At 47.5% G+C, this 20,058-nt stretch overlaps 1 protein-coding gene across 4 annotated transcripts in view; it reads left to right on the top strand.

Annotated features, from left to right (window-relative positions):
* Nucleotides 1–20,058, top strand: part of PDE10A (phosphodiesterase 10A) — a 422,490-nt gene that overhangs the window by 218,686 nt on the left and 183,746 nt on the right. The window contains exon 1 of one of the 4 annotated variants that reach the window (XM_084777843.1): nucleotides 16,176–16,656. The exons of 1 other annotated variant lie outside the window; for it this stretch is intronic. In XM_084777843.1, the coding sequence (XP_084633969.1) occupies nucleotides 16,590–16,656 (67 nt within the window). In that variant the 5' untranslated portion in view covers nucleotides 16,176–16,589. Of the gene's footprint in view, nucleotides 1–16,175; nucleotides 16,657–20,058 lie in introns of those variants that run through there. 2 more of the 4 variants (XM_084777842.1, XM_084777844.1) reach the window with 2 other exon arrangements.

The raw sequence follows: 20,058 nt of genomic DNA, 5'->3' as shown, positions 1-20,058 counted from the left end.
TAGGAAGGCACCCAAGTTTAACTTCAGGCTGCACATGTACATGCCCACCATGTGTATCTACACCTGTACAAACATACATGTACCCACACAAACACATGTGTCACACATACATAAACACACCCATGCACCCACGCAAACACATGTGCATACACATCCCCACAAACACATATGTACATACATATACACAAATATACAACTTACCTATACAAACACATGCACGCACACACACACACACACACACACACACACACACACACACACACACTCTCTCACACATGTGCATGGTCACGCAAGGAGATCCAGAAGTTGGCCTATGATGTGCCAGTAGGAAAGTCTCCTGTGTATTCCAGCTCTGTAAATGGAATATGCAATTTACAGAGCAGCCTAAGAGCAGCCAGAATTACAGGCTCCATAGCAATGTCAAGATGTGAGTACAAGGGAGCATTTTCCCTAAGTTGCTCACCGAAACTATACAGAGAAAATAGATGTACTCAGGTGGAAAGTAATGAGGACTTTTTGAAGGAAGTATTTTTGTGTGTTTAGTTTACACAGTGGTAGAAATTGTCTGTAGATTATAACTCAAGTTCAAGGTCAGTTTATGAATACAAGAACCCACCATTTTTTTTCTTTTTGTCCCCAAGAAATGACTGTCTTGGGAGAAAGCAGCGCGTGGTTGAAGTGGACACTTGCCTTCAGGGGACGTGGAGAGAGTAATTTTCCCTTTGTGTTCTCAGAGCAAATTGCTATAGCTTCCTGCTGTTCTTTTTTCCCCATTTTTGGTAACAGTTTGTTTAAAGTTGAGAACTGGTAAAGTGTTGTATATGACCTTAAATCCTTTTTGGCTATATTGCTTTCAAAATTTTGGAGATGAATTTCCCTACTTAGGCATTCTTATAGCTCCCTAATTTGATCTTATGCTCCATAAGGGAAAAATCCCAAGATTCATATACACATCCCCCCCTCCATCTCAGTCCTGCTAATATACCCAACAATACCGACCATGGGTACCTGACTGTACTCAGGAGTATCCCCACCATACCCAGAACAGGCTCATAGCAATATTCACCACAGATACCTCACAGGCCCAAATAACAATGTCTATACAGTATCCATGGTGACCAAATGGTGGTGAGTATTCCTAAAGTGCAACTTCCCAGGCTATTCTCTCTGCAGCCCTAACTGGGCCCACATCATCTCTGTCCTAAAGGGAAGAAGAAAGCTTATCCATGTGTGAGGCTAAACCGTGCAGTAATACCATTCCAGCAGGTCAAACGGACTTAATATCTGATTACCTCACATCTTTTCCAACACTGTGGAGTAACCCATTGAGCTTTCCCCTCAGTGCTGCCCTTTGCCAGCTTAGGGAGACTGAGGCTTGCCTCATGGGCAGAACACTTCCTTGGCCTTGGTAGGAAAGCTGCGTGAAGGTTCTTGTCAACTTCTCTGTATTAGCTCAGAAGCAATGTCTTTATTGTTGTTGTTTTGTTTTCTGATAGGAGGGAAAGCAATTACATCATAGAGAAAGCGTCAAGGTAAGAACCAGGTTGACCTGAGTTTCAATGAAGATGATCTGCCTGATTTAACTCTGTCCTCTGTGCACCAGGGAGGCTGCCTGCCCTGAAGGCAGGCCAGGGATTCAGGTGGTAGCCCTTATCCTGATAGATCAGGCATGGAACCTAAGCTGGCTACCGGGCTGCATCTTAAAGTGCCTGCCTGCAGAACGTGTTTCCCTAATGTCCTTAGGAACCTTGGCATGGAACAGAACAAAGGGACTCCCCTCCCTGCCCCAGATGGCCTACCATCCCCCAGCCATTTCACCATGCACCCCTTGACACGGAATCTAGGAATGTCTGGTGGTCTCAAGTCTCTCTATGGAAAAAACAAACCAAGGTCTGATTTGATGGACGTGGTAGTAGATTTGGTAGATGTGGCAGTGGATTTGGTGGAAGTTACAGTAGATTTGGTAGATGTGGCAGTTGATTTGGTAGATGTAGCAGTGGATTTGGTGGAAGTTACAGTAGATTTGGTAGATGTGGCAGTTGATTTGGTAGATGTAGCAGTGGATTTGGTGGAAGTTACAGTAGATTTGGTAGATGTGGCAGTTGATTTGGTGGATGTGGCAGTGGATTTGGTGGATGTGGCAGTGGATTTGGTGGATATAGAGTTGATATGGTGGATGTTGCTAGGTTAGGTTTTCTTCCATGAGTGTGAGAGAATGTGCCTGCCAATCCACCATTCAAAAGAGTTGTGGTTTGTTTGTTTTTTTTCTTTTTGGTAAGAGCTAATGTATGAAACCTGTTAGCACAAAGAGGAGGGCGGGAGAAAGTGGTGTGTGGGTGGAGGCGGCTGCTGTCTTGAAGAGAGCTGGAGACAGTACAGCCTATGCCATAGGCTGGGACAGTTGGCAGAGAGTGTGTCACACAGAGAAAGCTATTTCCACACAGGTGTAACAGAAGGGGGCACAGTTAATAACTTAATTCTGGATTCAATAAAATGGTAATATGGGCTTTAGCTTAGCCATACCTAGCTTTTTATTTTAAAAAGGAAGAACCAAAGGTTAGAGTTCCAGCAAAGAATGTTTCTTCAGGAGTCCATATAAAAAAAGCAAACAAAAGAAGTGAAATCATGAGAAAATATGCCAGTTGGGATTCTTCTGTGAATCATAATCAGTGGGAGACACATAAACATGCATGCGGAGACATATATGTACACATACAAAAGTATGTGTAACCACACATGCATATGCAAACACACATGTGCATATATATGAACATGTTTGGATATACACTCACATATGCAAATATGCTCAAAATATATGCAAATGCAATTTATGCAAACACGAATGCCCCACATATATGTGCATATACCCACAGATTATCAGAAAAAAGGCTCAGGTGGTTGATGTGGCAAACAGGAAGTCTTCAGAGCAAGGGCGGAAGCCTGGAGCCTCAGAGAAGTGAGGGGGTTGCACTGTGCCTCTGCAGGTATCAGAAAGCAGGCTCCCTCTCACCTGAGGGGCATGAGACACCACACACAATGGAGGGTAATTGACACTGACTGGCTTGGAGGCTCAAATCTTCGTTTTACCATAACAGCCGCTCAGTGTGGCCTTTGACTCCTAATTCGTCCATCATAGGACAGGAAGGAGGGAAGCAGAGCGTTAAAGGAGCTTGTACCCCTCTTTAGGGGCTGCAAGAGCTGCAAGTTGCTGCCCTGCTGCAGGAGAGCGGGGAGGCCTTTATTATAGAGGCCTGCATCTGCTTCTGGCCCACCAAGTCCTGACCTCATAGACAGGAGGTCCTATCCAGTCAAGGATAAGGACTCAGGCTCAGTAGCTAAAGCCACACGCCAGGCTAAGGTGTGTCATGCCATAGCCTCAGAGATGTAGCAGGCCACAGTCAATGAGCACAGGCTTTGTTTCAGGCTCTGGCCAGCTGCCTTCTGTGAATGTGCCGGCCTGAATCCACAGCACCTACTTAAACCCAAGAAAGCTTGCAAGGTGATGTCACTTTCCCAGGGCCAGGTAGAGGGCAAGACTGTCCTGACCCGAAGTCAGAGACTGCTCTGCTCTGTCTTCTCCTTTCCCTTCTTCTTTCCTCTTCTTCTGCTCTTTTTCCTCCTCCCTCCTCTAAAGATCTTGCTGTACAGTCTCAGCTGGTCTCAAACTCACATGGTATGCCACCATGCCTGGTTTAAAAAATTTTTATAATAATATTTCTATCTACTGGGTGCTTACAGTACTAGAGGGCACCTTTACACATATAATCTTATGTAATCTTCACAGTGGAATGAGGTAAATATTACTTTACCTTCCCTTCTAGTTACTTTTTTTTTGAGACAGGGTTTCTCTGTGTAGCCTTGGCTATGCTGGACTCACTCTGTAGACCAGGCTGGCCTCGAATTCACAGCAATCTGCCTGCCTCTGCCTCCCAAGTGCTGGGATTAAAGGCATGCACCACCACCACCTGGTTTACCTTCCCTTCTAAATACAGACTACAAAGCTCCAAAAATTCTGTGGTTTGTGCCATGCTATGCAATGGGAGAGGGGTCTGTGGGAGCCTGGATAGTGTAGCCTGTGTCTGCTGGTCAGACTACCTCAGTATGCTTGTGTGTAGAAGCAGGAGTTCCTTCCTACCTGAAGGTATTCGGTGAGATAACACCTGTCAGCACCAAAAATGCTCATTTAAGATATCTGAAACACATTATTTGTGCAATCCACAAATAATATAACAGAGTAACATGTCTGAGATATTCATACCTTTTGGGAAATTAAGAAACACCCTTCTATGTAATTCACACACCAAACTAATAGTATATTATATTTAATAGAGAGAGGAGGAAGGGATGGGGCGGGGGGGGGGCAGGGGGGGAGAGACAGACAGACAGACAAACACAGAGAAAGAGATAGAGACAGAGATAGAGACAGAGACAGGCAGACACACACACACACACACACACACACACACACACACACACACACATACACACACACCGGTCAGTGCACTGTAACCTGTGTTAGCGCACCAAGCTGGATCTGCTCCCAAGGACCCAGCAATACCCGTGCTCAGTGATGCCCTCCCCTTTTTCCTGTTCACTCTAGTTTATTGGTCCAAAAGTTCAAATTTTCTTGATGTCTGTTTCTCTCTGAATTTCATTCTGCTTCCCAGGTGAGGCATTAAAAGCTCTGCGCTGTGTATGGGTGTTGCTTTAGACTTTGTTGCTAAGGGTGGCATAGCCTTGAACGGACCCTGTTTAACACACTGACAGAAGAAGGGGACTTCTTGAGTATCCAGTAAAGACTGGCAACCCCGGGCAGCAAGAGTGGGATACAGAGTTATTTTTAAGAACGTTGGTCATGTAAAAAGAGATGGTGGCTTCAAACTGTGACCAGCAGGAGACGTGGAAGAGTGTAGAGCCTATGCATTTAGTGGGCTGCCGATATGCCCTGTGGAAGTCTTTTAAAAAGCAAACTAAGGTTCTGAATATAACAAACAATTGTCAGAGTCCTGGACAGATTTAGCGAGTCCCAGGGCTGCTGCCCTTGATCTGGCGTCTCCACTGAAAACTTGCTTCTGTTGGATTTGTTTAAACATGATTTTTAAAAAAAAAATCTTAAACATGATTTTTAAAAATCTAACATATATCACCTGTGTTTTATGGTTCCTTAAGAAATAAAATTTGGGTGAAAACAGACAGGATGGAATTTCATAGCATGGATGGACCTGGTCTGCACTTAATAGGCTATTTAATGTGCAATCTTACTTGTATGTGGCCAGAAATTCTTTGCTGAAGCCCCTCCAAAGAGAGTTTACTATAATAAACACAAAGACTTAGGAACGCTGAAATTCTGTGTGCTTCCTTAGAAGAAAAATGACCAATCGGAGGGACATTTCAGAAGTCCTAATGTGCCCTGGGTAGATGGCGAACATGTCAGATTTTGACGGATGTGTACGAAACCTAGAAAATGAGCCTGACCCCTCCTCCTCTACAAGCCAGCATGGGGGTTACGAGGGTGATGTCATCAGGCCCCTGGGATAGTCATAATGACACTCAGAGAGAGAGGGGGGTGGAGATGAAAGGGTCGATGGGAAGGTGACAGATAAGCCATCTGTTTTCCTTCCTGGCGGATAGTCCAGGGGGCAGTGTGTCCAGTGTTCAGAGCTTGTTGGACACTGAGTGGCTGGATTGCGTCCCCCAACAAGGCATTGTTTTGTGGTATTTTATGGGCGTATGGGCTTATCGTCTTTCTAAAACATACAGTTTTCCAGTTCATTGGTCTTAGGGGAAGAGGGCTTCAAAGGCTAAGCTAAGTAGCTAAAACAAAGCAAAACTTAAGAGAATTTCCTTCATTCTGCTTATATGGGGATGGTACTTATAAGAAAGTAGACTGCTGGCTTTCATAGTAAGTCTTTTGTTCTCGATCCTTCAAAACCAGTAAAAAGCTAGAAGAAAAAGGTCTTGGATGTCACCACAAAGAATGACACATGCCTTAGTCGCTGGGTCTGTGTGTTCCGATTTAAATGTGACACAGTACACGTGTGGCTCAAACCCCATATGACATCCTGTAAACACCTGCAAATACTCTGTTTTGAGGAATCATTTCTCAGAAGGGTTAAAAAGCAGTCAAGCAAGGACTCCCTGATGCTGCTCCTTGGCCAATGAATGTCCCTAGCGCCCCTGTGTCTACATCCCCTGGCCACACACATCCTGGGCTCACCTGCTCTCCAGATGCAGCAGATGCATGTCGGCCCTCACCTCTGCCAAGATGCTCATAAAAACATGTGCGCCCCCCCCCCCATATGTCCAGGCTGTCTTTATTTCCTGCTGCTGTTGGACCCCACTGCCCCACCTTGCTGTACTGGGCCAACAGTGTGGGAGTTGGGGGTACCTCTGGACTTGGGGTGTAGGTAGTGTCTCATAGCGTAGAGCTTGGGTATGAGAGACATGCTGGGAGATGCATGGTTGGGCAGCACTGTGATGCATTTAATGTCACAGTACTGTATACATAAAAAGTAGTTATAGACATGCAGTTTTGCTAATGTACAAAAATTCACCATAATATAAAAAATGGTGTTTTTTTTAAAAATAGTGAACTTCAAAAAAAAAAAAAAAGGTGACTTGACATGGATGCATTGAAAACCTATAAAATCAGTTTTTTCTCAGCAGCTGAGTATGATCTGAAAGGTGGCTTTAGGTCAGACAACCCTGGGCAGCTGATATGTTACTGCTGGTTTGCTAGACTCCAAACCTTCAGCAGAAGATGTGGCATGTGACTCACACTTTGTAGCCTGAAGGAAACATAAGTGAAGTGCCCCTCAGACTTTGAGATGTGGCCACATTGTCCATCTGGAGGTCCCCATGCCTCAGTGCATCTATGACCCTTCTAATCTTCACCGAAATTATGGACTATCCCAAAACCCCAGACACCTCCAGCCTTCTCTTCCCTCTGTAAACTGAAGAGCTCGCCAACAAACAGTGCACTGCTTCTAGATGATTCCCGGGGCAAAAGAGGAAAGTATGTATAGGAAATATTAAGATTCACATTAAGGCGATTGTATCAAAAGTCAATTGTCAGCCATGTAAGAGAATTAGACAGCAGTCTCAATAGTTTTTGTCTGGTCTTAATTACTGCTTTCTATTTTTTCCTGCAAAGTAGGGGGATCATTCTGAATGCGCACAGAAGCCTAAGCTTTTGCAGAGGTTGCCTTTTGCAGCGGTGTCACTTGAGGTGACTCTAAGGTGGTGATGTCTCCTGTGTTGCTCAGTGCCCTGTGTAAAGCCTTGGCATTACGGATGGAAAAACAGCCACAGCTAATTGGTAACTATGATAGAATTGTCTCCAAGCCACTTGTGCTTCCTGTGTTGTACTTAAATGCATTTTTGGTGACTCAGATTAAGAAGCATATATGATTTTGTCTGTTTATGTGTGATGGAGCAAAAATACACCCACCGATGAACCGGAGACCCAGGGGCCAGTGGTTTGGGGTGGAGAGGATATGGAGTCCCCCCAAACAGTGGAAAACATTTGCTCATTCAGAGCATCTCTATAATCCTATAATCCTCTGGTAGCCAGCTTAACCAACACGTGTGTCACAGGGCTACTTTTGGTTTCCTGCCAAGTGGGCAACTTGAGCTAAGACATCCTTTTCTACACATGTAGACCACAAAGTTCAAGCTTTGGCTTGGTCCAGACAGATCCTTTAAAAGTAGCCAACATGACATGGGAAACAAAGCCAGCAAGTACCTCAGTGCACTCTTAGGCAAATCCTTCAGTGATGACAGAATTAGCTTTGGTTGCCACTGTGGTAACCTTCACCCTTGAGTGTCTCAAGTATTGGCAGTGAATGTCTTAAAAGCAAGTGCAGTAAATTTGGATTTACTGTAGATAGTTCTATGACATTTGATATTTTACTGTATTTTTTCCAAGTAGGAACCACATTCATATGTATATGTATGTATTTCTACATATAAATATTTTTTAAAAAATGACAGCAGTAGTGGCTGGTTAAGGGGACAAGTCTTCAATTCAGATTATTTGGAACATGTAGGTATAGTTTAAGAAGCACACGGCTTCTGGGCAGAAGGTTCTGCAAGGTTCCAATGGTGGTGTCTCCCAGCATTGGGGTGTTGGAGGGAGAAGGAGAAAAAGGGCCAAGCTTCCATGAGTGCTGTCACAATGGGACTGGGGACCTGGAGTTTGTGAAGAGTGCGCCATTTAAACTCAGGAGCCATCCTTGGGTGTCCTGCTCTCTAGGGTCTGAAAGCCTGATCAAACAACTGCCTCTGCTAAGCCTCCTCCATTGTTAGGAGCGTCATGATGCATGGAAACCAGTCTCAGAGTGAGGCAGGAAGCGCACCTAGTTCATGTCACCCAGCTGAAAGCTATAGCACCAGAAGAGGCAGGAACAAAATGCCACGAACTCCAACCAGGGGCTCATGGGAGATTGCTGCACAGCCTCAGAAGTGCCCCATCCACCACTGCAGGCCCCCATCAGCAGCTTTCTCCACTTCTTTATCATGTAGAGAACGGAGTCTGAAAAAGCGAACCCAATCTTTTGGGGTTTTGTAAGTTGGTAATTTTTCGTACAGAAAATCATTGTGAAAGACTTAATGTATGAAATGGTACCTTTTCTTCACAATAGGCCGTTGTTCCTCTAGATGGGTATGGATGGTTTGTATACACACACAGTTTAGGTTCTAGCTTTTTAAATTTTACCATTGTGACCCTTTTTCACCTGAGACATTTTCAAGTCATTTTTATTTATTCACTGAAGGTTTTATACACATGTATAATGTATTTTGATCAAAACAGGCATTCTCCCACTTCCCTATCTTATCCTACACCTACACCAGAGAATTGCTTATGTGACCCCAGGTATTATACTGGTACATAAATTAGGATCAAATCAAATATTTACTGAAAAAATTTAAATTATTTAAAAATAGTTCTTGGACATACATATACATTTACTATTTTTTGAAGATTAAAACAAATGTACATGCTAATGAGATGGGCAAGCTTACTTTTATATAAAGAATCTTTTAGAAATAGCTTTTAATATTTAGTATTGCAGGACATAGATTATCTTAAATAGTTTTCAGACTTGATCAATTTATTTTGGTCATATTAGTATAAATGGCGTGAATGCGACATCTTATAAGAATGTTGTACAAAATAGCAGAAGTATATTTTTAGGGAAACTCAATAGCTGTTGGAAAGTCTGTCCTACTCCCAAGCCAAAATTCATTTCGGGATTTTTGACAAAACTCGAGTCGGCAACTCAAGTGGCAACTATAAAAATCACCCGTCGAACCCGCCGCACCCCACAGATAGCCACATTTCTACTTACACTGAAGAAGGAATAGCAGGGTGCTGAGCAGGGTGCTGAGAGCCTGCATTTCCATGAGGAAGCCACTGCGGTTCTGTAGGAGCAGAGAACCCGACGCAGAAGGAAGAAGCTGCAATCTGTACTACATAACACTCTCCGAGCCCTGGGAAGGCATCTCCAGCAGCCTTCGCTGGCACTGCATGGCATGTTGGCATGCGTGGTGCAAAGTGATCATCCCGTGTCCAAAATGAGGACTCCAGTGGGGCAGCAGATGCGGGGCGGTGAGTGTTGCCAGGAACACCTCAGACTTATTACATGTTTGATTTTGAATCAGTGTTTGGTGATTGAGTGTTCAGAAGTATTTTACTGATTTTTTTCCCCTGAAGCCTTCTTTTAGTTACTCAATTCCATGTGAGGCATTTAGTATTCAAACCCAATGTCCAGACGCTGGAAAGACTAGTCCAGACACTGTTCTAACAAAGCAATCATCTGCTACCCTGCTAAGTGCTCTCCACCCCCCCCACCCCGCCCATGCCTTTACTCTTCTGACACTTTTAATAAGAGACACTCTGACACAAAACCACTGCTTCCTCCTGCCATCTTCCTAAGCCAGCCCGGACATCAGAGCAATTCACCCAAACTCTGCTGCAGCCTCACATCCTTGAATGCTCATAGAATTCTGGTCCACATGAGACAAGAATTGGCGTGCCCACCTGTGATCGGCATGCCTACCTGTGATCGGCATCCCCACCTGTGATTGGCATGCCCACCTGTGATCGGCATGCCCACCTGTGATTGGCATGCCCACCTGTGATCGGTGTGTCCGCCTATGATCTGAGTGCCCACCTGTGATCGGCATGCCCACCTGTGATCTGCGTGCCCACCGTGATCAGCGTCCCCACCTGTGATTGGCGTCCCCACCTGTGATTGGCGTGCCCACTGTGATCGGCGTCCCCACCTGTGCCCTGAGCCATGCCTTGCTTGCTTTTGAGAAGAACAGAAAGAAATCAACTGCTAGATGAAAAAACCATTTGGGCAGTTTTTAAGGCTGAGCCCAACAGGGCTCCTTTTCTCTTCTAAGGGCCTCAGATCTCAAATATACTTGTTGAGGTCCAGAATAAAATTTGACAATGAACAGTGAAAATATGAGCCAAAAAGATGGCTTGGCCAATAAAGGTACCTGCCAGCATAATGACCTGATTTTAATCCTGCAGAAGAAGAGAAAAAAGTCTTGATAATTGTTCCCTGACCTTTATACATATTGCATGGCATAAAGACCCCAGCCTCAGTGAACCCACTTACCTGTGATGCACAATCAGTCAATCGATCAATCAATCAATCAATTTTACTTTAAAAATTAAATAAAAATAAAAATATTGGCAAGAAGATTCCCAAACATCAGATGATGAGCTGTTTGTGTGGGGCTCTTGTGTGGGGCTCTGAACCATGAGCATGAAGGGAGGGATTCGGAGGCAGTTGGGGCGCCTTCCCTCTCTAGCACCTGGATACACTGGCACCCAAGGTTCAGGAAGGACCATAAAGGATGTCCTATGTATCCTTAATATCACCCACCACTGTAGTGTGGGAAACTGGCCTTCAGCTCTCTGGAAGAATTATTTTACATTGATTTTTGAGATTTTTTAGACACAGTGTTCTCTTTGCTTTTCAATGAAACAATTGTATCTCTTTTGCAAAAGTTTGATGACAGCGTTACTTATTTAAACAGAGCTCCTGGCTGTGGCCTTGAGCACTGAGCACTGGGAAACAGTTCTGTATTCTATAAACTCCATGGGTTTCTACAGGGATTTGATACTGTTTAAAGGCAAAACATTGAAACTTGGTTCTCTGTGGCTGGGTATCAGAGTCACATTGGACTGTTCTTAATAGTTAACATGGTCATCCCAAGAACCAAGTATTCATTACTATAAGGCCTCAGCAGTACTTACTAACACCAGTACCCTCAGGACTAAGTACTCAGAGCAATTGTGTAGATAGAGCTTACTGTTGTGAGGGAATTAAACATTGTGGCTTTGACTGATAAAGGCTTCTGCTTGGATCTTATTTCTGTCAAGAAAAAATAAATGAACCCCTGAGGTATATGTGGCATATTCATATTGTACCAAGTCAAAACCAAAATAATAGACAGCATTCTGATATTTACTAAGCAAAGAATAATACAAACTTTACTATTAGTTTCATCACATAAAATAACAAAATTGAAACTTGTTTAATGATGAATGTTTAAATTTTATGAAGTAATTTGATTGGTGAGATAGGAATTTAAACAGTAAGTGAATAAGTTATTTATTTATTTATTTTTTGGGAAGAAGTTATTTTAGCCAGGCTGTGGTGGCGCATGCCTTTGATCCCAGCACTTGGGAGGCAGAGGCAGGTGGATTGCTGTGAGTTCGAGGCCAGCCTGGTCTACAAAGCGAGTCCAGGATAGTCAAGGCTACACAGAAAAACCTTGTCTCAAAAAACCAAAACCAAACCGAACCAAGTCAAACCAAGCCAAACCAAACCAAAAAAAAAAAAAAAAAAAAAAAAGAAGTTATTTTTTGTCAGCTCCTTTTTCTCTCCAAGACTTTCATATTGACTTCAATATATCCCAGTATTGACTTCAATAATATTTTTATTAGAATAATAATGTTCCATTTTTTCCTTCTTAGGCTTGACTGTGGCAGTACGATAAGAATATTACCCTCCCTTTAGACAAAGTTTGCTAACATCATCAATAATAGAAATTTGTAATCTTTTAGTAGGAGACAGGGAAAGAAGTATCTGTCTGTCTGTCTTTTTGTTAAATGTTATAGGACAGCAAGTCTCCCCGTGCCAGGCTGTTTAAAATGGAATTGTCAGTATAAATCACACAGGCAGTAACTTTCTTGAGATGTGCTGGCAAGAAACAAATTCCAGGAGTCCAGAAACAAAATTATGGTGGGCTGAGGGTGAGAGAAAGTGAAGGAAGCATCCTGGTGGCTGGTGACGTGAGGCACAGTGACACCCAGCTCTGAAAGGGCTTATGGGCTTAGGAGAGCTGGATAAGAGCCTGGAAGATGAGCCCCACACGTACCACACTGGACAGTGGATGGATTATCTTACAGGAACACGGGAGGTCTGTGTGAATAACATTAGCTGATGGCTGGCAGTCATGTGATCTGAGCCTGAGTCGGCAACACTAGACACCAGCCTATCAAAGTTTGGCTCTGTGTTGAAAATAAGTTCCAAAAGCTAAAATCAAGGTAAAGAGAAAGGGGCTTTAAGAAAATATATAGACCTTGCCTGTTCAAATGTGTCAGTTTAACATTTAATTAAAATTGGGTTTTGTATGTTAATAACATAAGATTCTTAGCATTTTGAAAGAGAAAAACAGTTTTCCTTCCCAGAAAATGATACAAAATAAAATCTTGTATCAAATTTAATAAATTTCTATATAGAAATTCATTTAAAAATACAGACCTATAGGTCTACCAAAAAGTTTACTAAATATTAACCATGTTGGCTACTAGTTAAGTGATTAAAAATAAAATATATATTTTTAAGAAAATCATTATTTCCATGTTTCTTAGGATTTGCCTTAAACCATGTGTTCTAAGAGCATATTAATACAGTTACCACCTGCTGTATGGGTGAATTTTTAGGCATAAAACACTAAAAACCAATCTAGAATCTATGTAGTTTCAAAACATCAGTCTGTGGGAGAGTGGGGGAAGGCCAGCATTTAACCTGTGCCTGTGTGAGTGTTTCGCCAAGACTTCTTTGAAAAGGTACTCAAACATTTTGAAGGATGCTGGTATGGCCATCGCAGTTCTGATGTCTGCTGGTGCTAACTGTCTTTCAGTTTATCCTTTTAGTTTTCAACCCCTGCTGCTACTTCCCCTGAGGTGATGAGAATAATTTTAACCAAGAGCACTGAGACACCGCGGGTACCTGCCAGTACCCCTAACACCTACACAGCTGCAGATCAAGGGAGCTGCACACCAAACGGTAACTACCTGGCCAAGTTTAGCAATACAGCAATCCTGGAGGCACAGTTTATTCACAAGGGGTCTGCAGTAACGGCATCCAGCGCTCAAGTCTTCTCTGTTTCCTGGTGTATGGGGGAGGGGGGGTGAGAAATGCAAAGAGACGGGAAATACCTCCTAGGATCCTCTAGATCTGTGTTCCGGAATTCAAAGTGGCCAGGTGCCTCTAGAAGACTTAACTGAGCAACCGCGCATGCCAGTGTTCAGGGAGGAGGGAGAGCCATCAAAATGTAATTGCTTTTTAAACTCCTCTCCCAAGCGTTCCTTTTCCTTCGTTACACTTTGTGACTTTGTAATTTGTCCAGGCTAGAAGTCCCTTCCAGCAAGAAATGGGAAGGGAATGATGGAAAATGGAAGATGGTTAATCTGGGAAAGGGTTAACGAAAGTTTTGTGTCTCCATCTAACAAAGACTAACAGGACAAATATTTAATGCATTTCACCCGCCTCCTGCGTCTTCGAGGTGGTATGGAAGTACATTTTTGAGTACCTGGAAAATTGTTTTAATAACTCAAAAAGCTACAACTGATACACCTGAAGTGTTAAGGAGAAACGTTTGCCCTGCAAAGAATGAAGTATTAACTCTTCAAGGAGAAGCCCCTTTGCCTAAACCACTTTTGCCGGAGCGTCGGAACTCACACCAACAGCGCTCTCAGCCAAGCGCGCTCTGCGCTGTGCGGCTGGAGATGGAGACCTGGTGGCATCACTCGTTCTATTTTTTTTTTTCTTCTCCTTCTTCACTGGGGTCAGGGGATTAAAAAGGCATGTCTCTGTACTCTTGGCCCCCAAGGTAAGAATCATAGTCTCATTTTCTTGTTTTGCAAATGCAGGGATCTCATGGTAAGGTGGACTGGCTGGCTCCAGTGACAAGGGACACTTTGAGTAGGTCTGCCCCGGAATTGCCAAAACGCCAGGAACTTTATGGAGGAAAGAACACTCGAAGCACCAAGTACCTGCCCCCCTCCACGCCACCTGGTCAATTTGATACAACTGTAATTATTTCTATTCCATTCTTCCGAGTTTGGAGTCCGGAGAGTTGAGAAAGGAGTTCACTGAAGAAGAATGTGGAATTCCCTCCAAACCAAAATCATGAAAAACATGTGAATAAAAAAGAAAACTCTGATGAGGAGAAATGGTTCCTGGCAGGTCGCATGCCTTGAGTCTCAGCCACGGGTCAGGCAAGCTGCTGCTTCACAAGCTGGGCTGTGGCGCTGCTCTCACGCTATTTTGGGGAAGATGACCCAGACGGTTCTAGCAAGAGGCAAACAGAATCCTGCCCCACACTCCCCACTGTGCAGAGAAGGCCCTCCGGAGGGGGCCTGCCGGAAGGCTAACACCTGCGCTCCTTGGATAGTCAACTTCTCCCAACTTCTAAAGTTCCTTGTTCAGAGCGCCCAGTGGGCTACAGCAGCAGTTTGCACTCCAGGCTGCCGAGGAAGAGGAGCCCAAGTAAGCGGCTGACAACAGATACTTTCTGGGTTTTAGAGCAATGAACTCTAAAGTTTCCTGTTTGAGCCCTAGTTTGCTCTTTCTATCTTCCAGACCCACTGGGAGAAAGTGGGCGGGCGCACACGAAGTTCGTTTTAAAGTGGGTATGGGACAAGCAGTCCCGGAATGAACCCGCCTTTCGAGACATTATAATGGGAGCTCTGCCTTGATTTTAAACTCTTAAGTGTTCGAATTTGAATCCCACACTGGGAGCTCTGGCCGAACCCTGCGTGGCCGGATAGAGGGAGGGTTCCCTGGCTCAGGCCACGGTAAGGCAGATGTGGATTGCAAACAGCTGGAAAAGCTGCCAGGTTGTAGGTTTAGAATCTGGAAAGCCAGACCCAGATGTGCTACCTTCGGGGAGACTGGCTCGCCAGGGGTATGCACCTTGCTCAGAGTGCCTTGGTTCAGGGGCCTGACCCAGCGGGGCTAAATCCCAGCGGACGCGCAACGTGGGCAGGGGCGGTGGCGGCGCGGGGAGCGCCTTCTCCGCCAGTGGGCGTCTTCTGTCGCCGACACCACCGCCGCCGCCTCTACCGGCAACGGCACTGCGGCGCTCTTCGCTGCTTTGGAGCAGTCATCGCGGCTCAGGCGCTGGAGCACGCACACACCACGCCACACCCGCGGGCAACGTCCCCCATAAGCCCCTCACCCGATCCAGGAGGACCTTGATTGTGCGTACCAGCCCGCACTAAGAGGAGGCGACTCGGGACTCGCACGCACCCCGCCAGGGGATCCTCTTAAATTCTAAGGGGAACACGATGTGAACCCCAGGCGGGAGAGGTACCCAAGATCTGAGAGGCGGACCGGACCAGAGCCTGGGCTGCGCTACGGGGAGGGCCGGTGCTGCGGGGGCGGAGCCCGCCGAGTCCCGGCCGCCTCGCCCTCCCGCCTGCCCCCTCGGAGGCTGGGAGGAGGGCCATGGCCAGGCCGGAGGAGCGGCTCACTCCCCGCCCCCAGGCCTCGCTACTAGAGGCTGGGGATGAGTCCGGCCCCGGCCAAGTCTGTCTGGAACCCAGGCGGGGCGAGGCCAGCGGGCGGAGTGCAGTGGGCCTGAGCCTGGTCCCGGAGCTGCCTAGCTACTGCCGGGAGGGGCTTGCGGCGCCTCCGCCCCTGTCCCGGTCCCCGTCTCCCGCAGGCCACCCCAGCCCCGCTGGGGGCCCCAACGCCCTCTCCATTCTCCGAGCGGGCGGCTGCGGCTGGGTAGCTGCCCGCGCTCCCTCGGCGCTTGCCTTCTCCTCCTCTATTCCCTCCTCCTCCTTTTCATCTTCCTGGTACTTCTGGCCCCCGCCCCCCCTGCCCCCTCCCCCTCTTGTCCCCTCCTCATCTGCTTTCCACCTCCCCGTGCGTCTCCCGAGAAGGGAGGGCGCAGCGGCGGCTAGAGGAGGAGGCGGCGGCGATGCTGGCGGAGGAGGAGGAGGAGGAGGACAAGAGGCAGCTCCCTTGAGCGTCCCCCCAGGCAGTAGTCACCGCAGTGGCGGTGGCAGCGGCGGGCGGCGGCGGCTCTTCCTCTCGCCTGCGATCCAAGGCTTGCTGCTCCCAGCCCGTGCCGGGCCCCGGCCACCTCCGCTGCCGAGGCTCCCCCTACACCCAGGCGCGCGCTACGCGGACTCCCGGGGCTTTCCGGGCGCCGGCAGGGGCTGCCCTGGCCTCGGCCCCGGCTCTGTCGCCGGTGGCCGAACTCTGTGGCGGCCCCAAGGCGCCGCCTTCCCCCTCGCCACCGCTTGGCCATTGCTCTTCGGCTCCGACATGGAAGATGGACCTTCTAACAATGCGAGTTGCTTCCGAAGGCTGACCGAGTGTTTCCTCAGTCCCAGTAAGTGGCCTGGCCCCACGTTCCCTACCGCCCGGGCACGGTTTTTCTCGCCTGGTGGGGACTAGTGGGGGGCTTGGGTTGTGGGGTGGGGAGGGAGCTGCTGTGATGGTGGGTTTTCGGCCAGGTGCGTGTGTGCCCGGGCCGATCCTGGCCAGTGGGTCCCAGGAAACTGGTGGCACCTCAGGGGCGTTCCAGACCGCCCGTCAGCGTAGGGACACTGGGCTTTCCCAAGCTCCGCGTGCGCTTAGAGGAGGGTGACTCGAGGGTGTTGGAGCCGGACATTTAGAAACTAACCTGCTTCCTAGAGCTGTCCCTGGGCCCCACTGACCTGGCCTGTTATTTATACTATCAACTTTGTCACTAATTACTCCACATTTCTCTCTAGCCTGTGACCACTTAGCTGGAGTATATATGCATCCCTCCACTGGGGGTCCCCGGCATTCATGCTACTGGATTCCTGCAGCTGTGGTGGGGGCAGGCAAGGCTCGGGGACCTGAGGCTTCCAAATGTGAGGAAAGGCAGTACCCTGTGCCTGCAGTGACTGTGTTCTGGCAGGTGGACCAGTGGTGTGGAACGGGGTGCACCCACCCTTATGAAGAGAACGCGCTACCTCACCCCCCCCCCCAGCCCACCTCACATAGATTCTGGGTAGCTGGTGCTTGGGTGGGTAAAGAAAGCAGAGGAACAATGGGGCATGGGCGTTAGCAAGGGGTGGGGGAGGCATCTCTGCCTCGTTTGGACCCATAGGACTACAGTAACATGACCATTCTGCCTTGCCACTCCTGGGTGTGGGACTGAAAGCCTGCTGGGGCAAGGGCAGCAGAAGGCGTGTCATGGGGGAGGTGGGGGGGGGAGGGGAGACAAGATTGAGCAGAGAAGTCAAGGCAGCTTCCCTGGAAGGAAGGAGGCAGGCAGGCAGGCGATGTTTAGGAAAGAGGCTTCAGATGCTCAGAGGATGGAGGGCGAGCAGGGTGAGGACTGGACACACTGTGGAGGGAGGGCACCAGGCAGGACTGGTCAGGAGAGTCTGTGCTCTGGGAGGGCACATCCATGGGAAATTTGGAGACTTGGGCATCAGCTCCGCCCTGTGCGTGGATTTGGTGCCACAGTCTACCGCGTGCGCACCGAGCCTTTGTCTGCTTTCTCCCTGGAAAGCCGCGCTTTTGCCTTGCTTTCTCTGGGCAGACTCTCTGCCAGGTTGCAAATTAGCTTTCTTGCTACTGCTCTCAAGTACCACTCACTCCTTTACCAGGGCCGACCTTGGCTCTGGGACATGGGATGCCTAGGTTGAGACACTCCTCAGGACCAGAGCTGGTCTAGGTGCATGCTCAGGAGCCCCTTAGGGTACAGCCACCAGGAAGGTGATCGCGTTCAGTTCAGGACTGGGTTGACTCCTCTGTTCCTGCCTTCCTGGCCCTGGTAGCCACATGGCCCAGTGGCCACTCACCTCAGCTTAGAGTTGCTGGTTGCCTTGAAGGGTGTGAACTCTGTGCTCCCAGCTGACCTCTAGTTCTGAGGCTTCCTCAGGTATGTGCTTCCCTACGGCCTGTAGTTGTGACTTTTGGGTGCTGAACATTGAACTCTAGGTACAAGTTTATGCTCATGCCATGAGATTGTGGTAAGCAGAGCCCACACTTTCTGAAAGGGACTCCATGGGTTGGCTGTGGGTTGAAGGTGGTGGGAGAAGGTGGGGCCCATAGATTTTTTTGGGGGGGAGGGGGTTGTTGGAATAAATCTGAGGCCTATTGCTGGCCTTCCTCTGGGTCTTCTTCCTGATGTGCGTTTCATTTTTTTTTCTTTTGACATTTTCATTTCTTTTCTCTTTTGACAACTGGTGTGTGTATGCATGTGCTTGGGCATGCTGCAGTGCATACTTGCAGGCCACTGTGCTTGACAGTGCCAAACGCTACATGAGTGAGAGAAATTTGCCTGGATTACACTTTTTTGGGGGGAAGGTTTGTGTTCTCATGAATCTATAAATGCTGCTGTCTTTGTCTGGGGTTGGACTGGCATTGAGGTAGAAATTATGGTTTAGAATAAAAATGAGCAGTTCCAGGGAGATATTGGAGTTATCTTGAGTAATAAAGTTGCACCCAATACTGGTATATGTATGCATGTGTGTGTTAGAGTGTATGTGAGTGTGTGTGAGTATGTGAGTGTGTGTGAGTGTGTGTGTATGTGTGTGTTTCCAGTGATCTACTGTGTGCATGGTTACAGCTGGGAGAAGCTAGCTTGGCTATGGCATGCTTGCTTCTGTCCCTAAGAACAGTTTGGGTATGGATAGAACCACAAGTCTCCTGTAGCTTTGTTTGGGTTGCCGCTAGGGTAGCAAGTCCTGGGGTACTTGTATGCAGTCTGCACAAGTAGAAGAGGAGGTTGGTACATGAAGGAAGAATGCTTTCTGCCTACACCCCTTGCCCAACACAACACACTTTCAGGGCTTCTGTTTCTGTCTGGGGCCAAAGACCAAACCACCTGGGTCCCAGTTGCTGAAGCATCTGAAACTTGCCAGTTTTCTGGTGGGCAGGGCTGGGGGTGGGAAGCCTTTTGGGAAGTGCCTTGTATATTCTCCAAGGATGTGAAAAAGACACAAGGGTATTCAGATGAGTCCCTGCGGAGTTTGCGTCTGTGTTTTCTTTCACTTTGATCTCTTTGTCCAGCCAAGCACATTGTCATGTGCAGGCTGCTGAGCCCAGCTGCTTCTTGGGCAAGTGCACGCTGCTGCAGTTCGCTTGTCAGAAAGTAAACCCTGTGTGGAAGGTACAGTAGCCTCCCTTTGCTCCTGTCTGCTTTGTTCTGCTGTTCAGCTCACCTGAGCATTCGCCGAGCAGACACTCAACCTGAAACCAACGCATGGAGCAGACCCTGCCCTAGCCGGGCCTTCTTACCAAGCCTGTACAAGCTACAGATGTGTTGTGGGTTAGCAGGTCAAGGTGAGAAGCAGCCTCCCAGGCAGGAGTTGGCTCAGTGTCGATGCTCAATGCTACAAGTGGTCGCTGGTCTTCCTGCCTGATGCTGTTTATGTGTCTGAGTCGAGCCATTCCTGAATTTACATCATTTCCTGTCCTCTGCTGGCCTCTAGATCTCTGCTTCTGCTTTTACTGCTGGGGGAATTGCTGGCTGAGTAGGAAGATCTTGCCAGTGGAGAAACGACAATTGTCCTGGAGCATCCTCACAGTTCACTTTGCATGGTGTGTGTGTGTGTGTGTGTGTGTGTGTGTGTGTGTGTGTGTGTATGTGTGTGTGTGTCACTCTGACAGGCCCATAGGGATTCCAGTCAGCTTCCTGTAACAAACACAGGCCAGGCCATCTGTACTACCTAGTCAGTATTGTGGCTACACACAGGCATGGCTGGAGGAGGTGTTGCTGGGAGCAGCAGGAGGCACACCTGTGGAGAGTACA

The sequence above is a fragment of the Acomys minous genome, assembly GCF_964271855.1.
Source record: "Acomys minous genome assembly, chromosome: 3".
In the NCBI taxonomy this organism is placed as follows: domain Eukaryota; kingdom Metazoa; phylum Chordata; class Mammalia; order Rodentia; family Muridae; genus Acomys; species Acomys minous.
The sequence above is the reverse complement of the archived record's forward strand: the minus strand, read 5'-3'. Positions and strand labels throughout refer to the sequence as shown.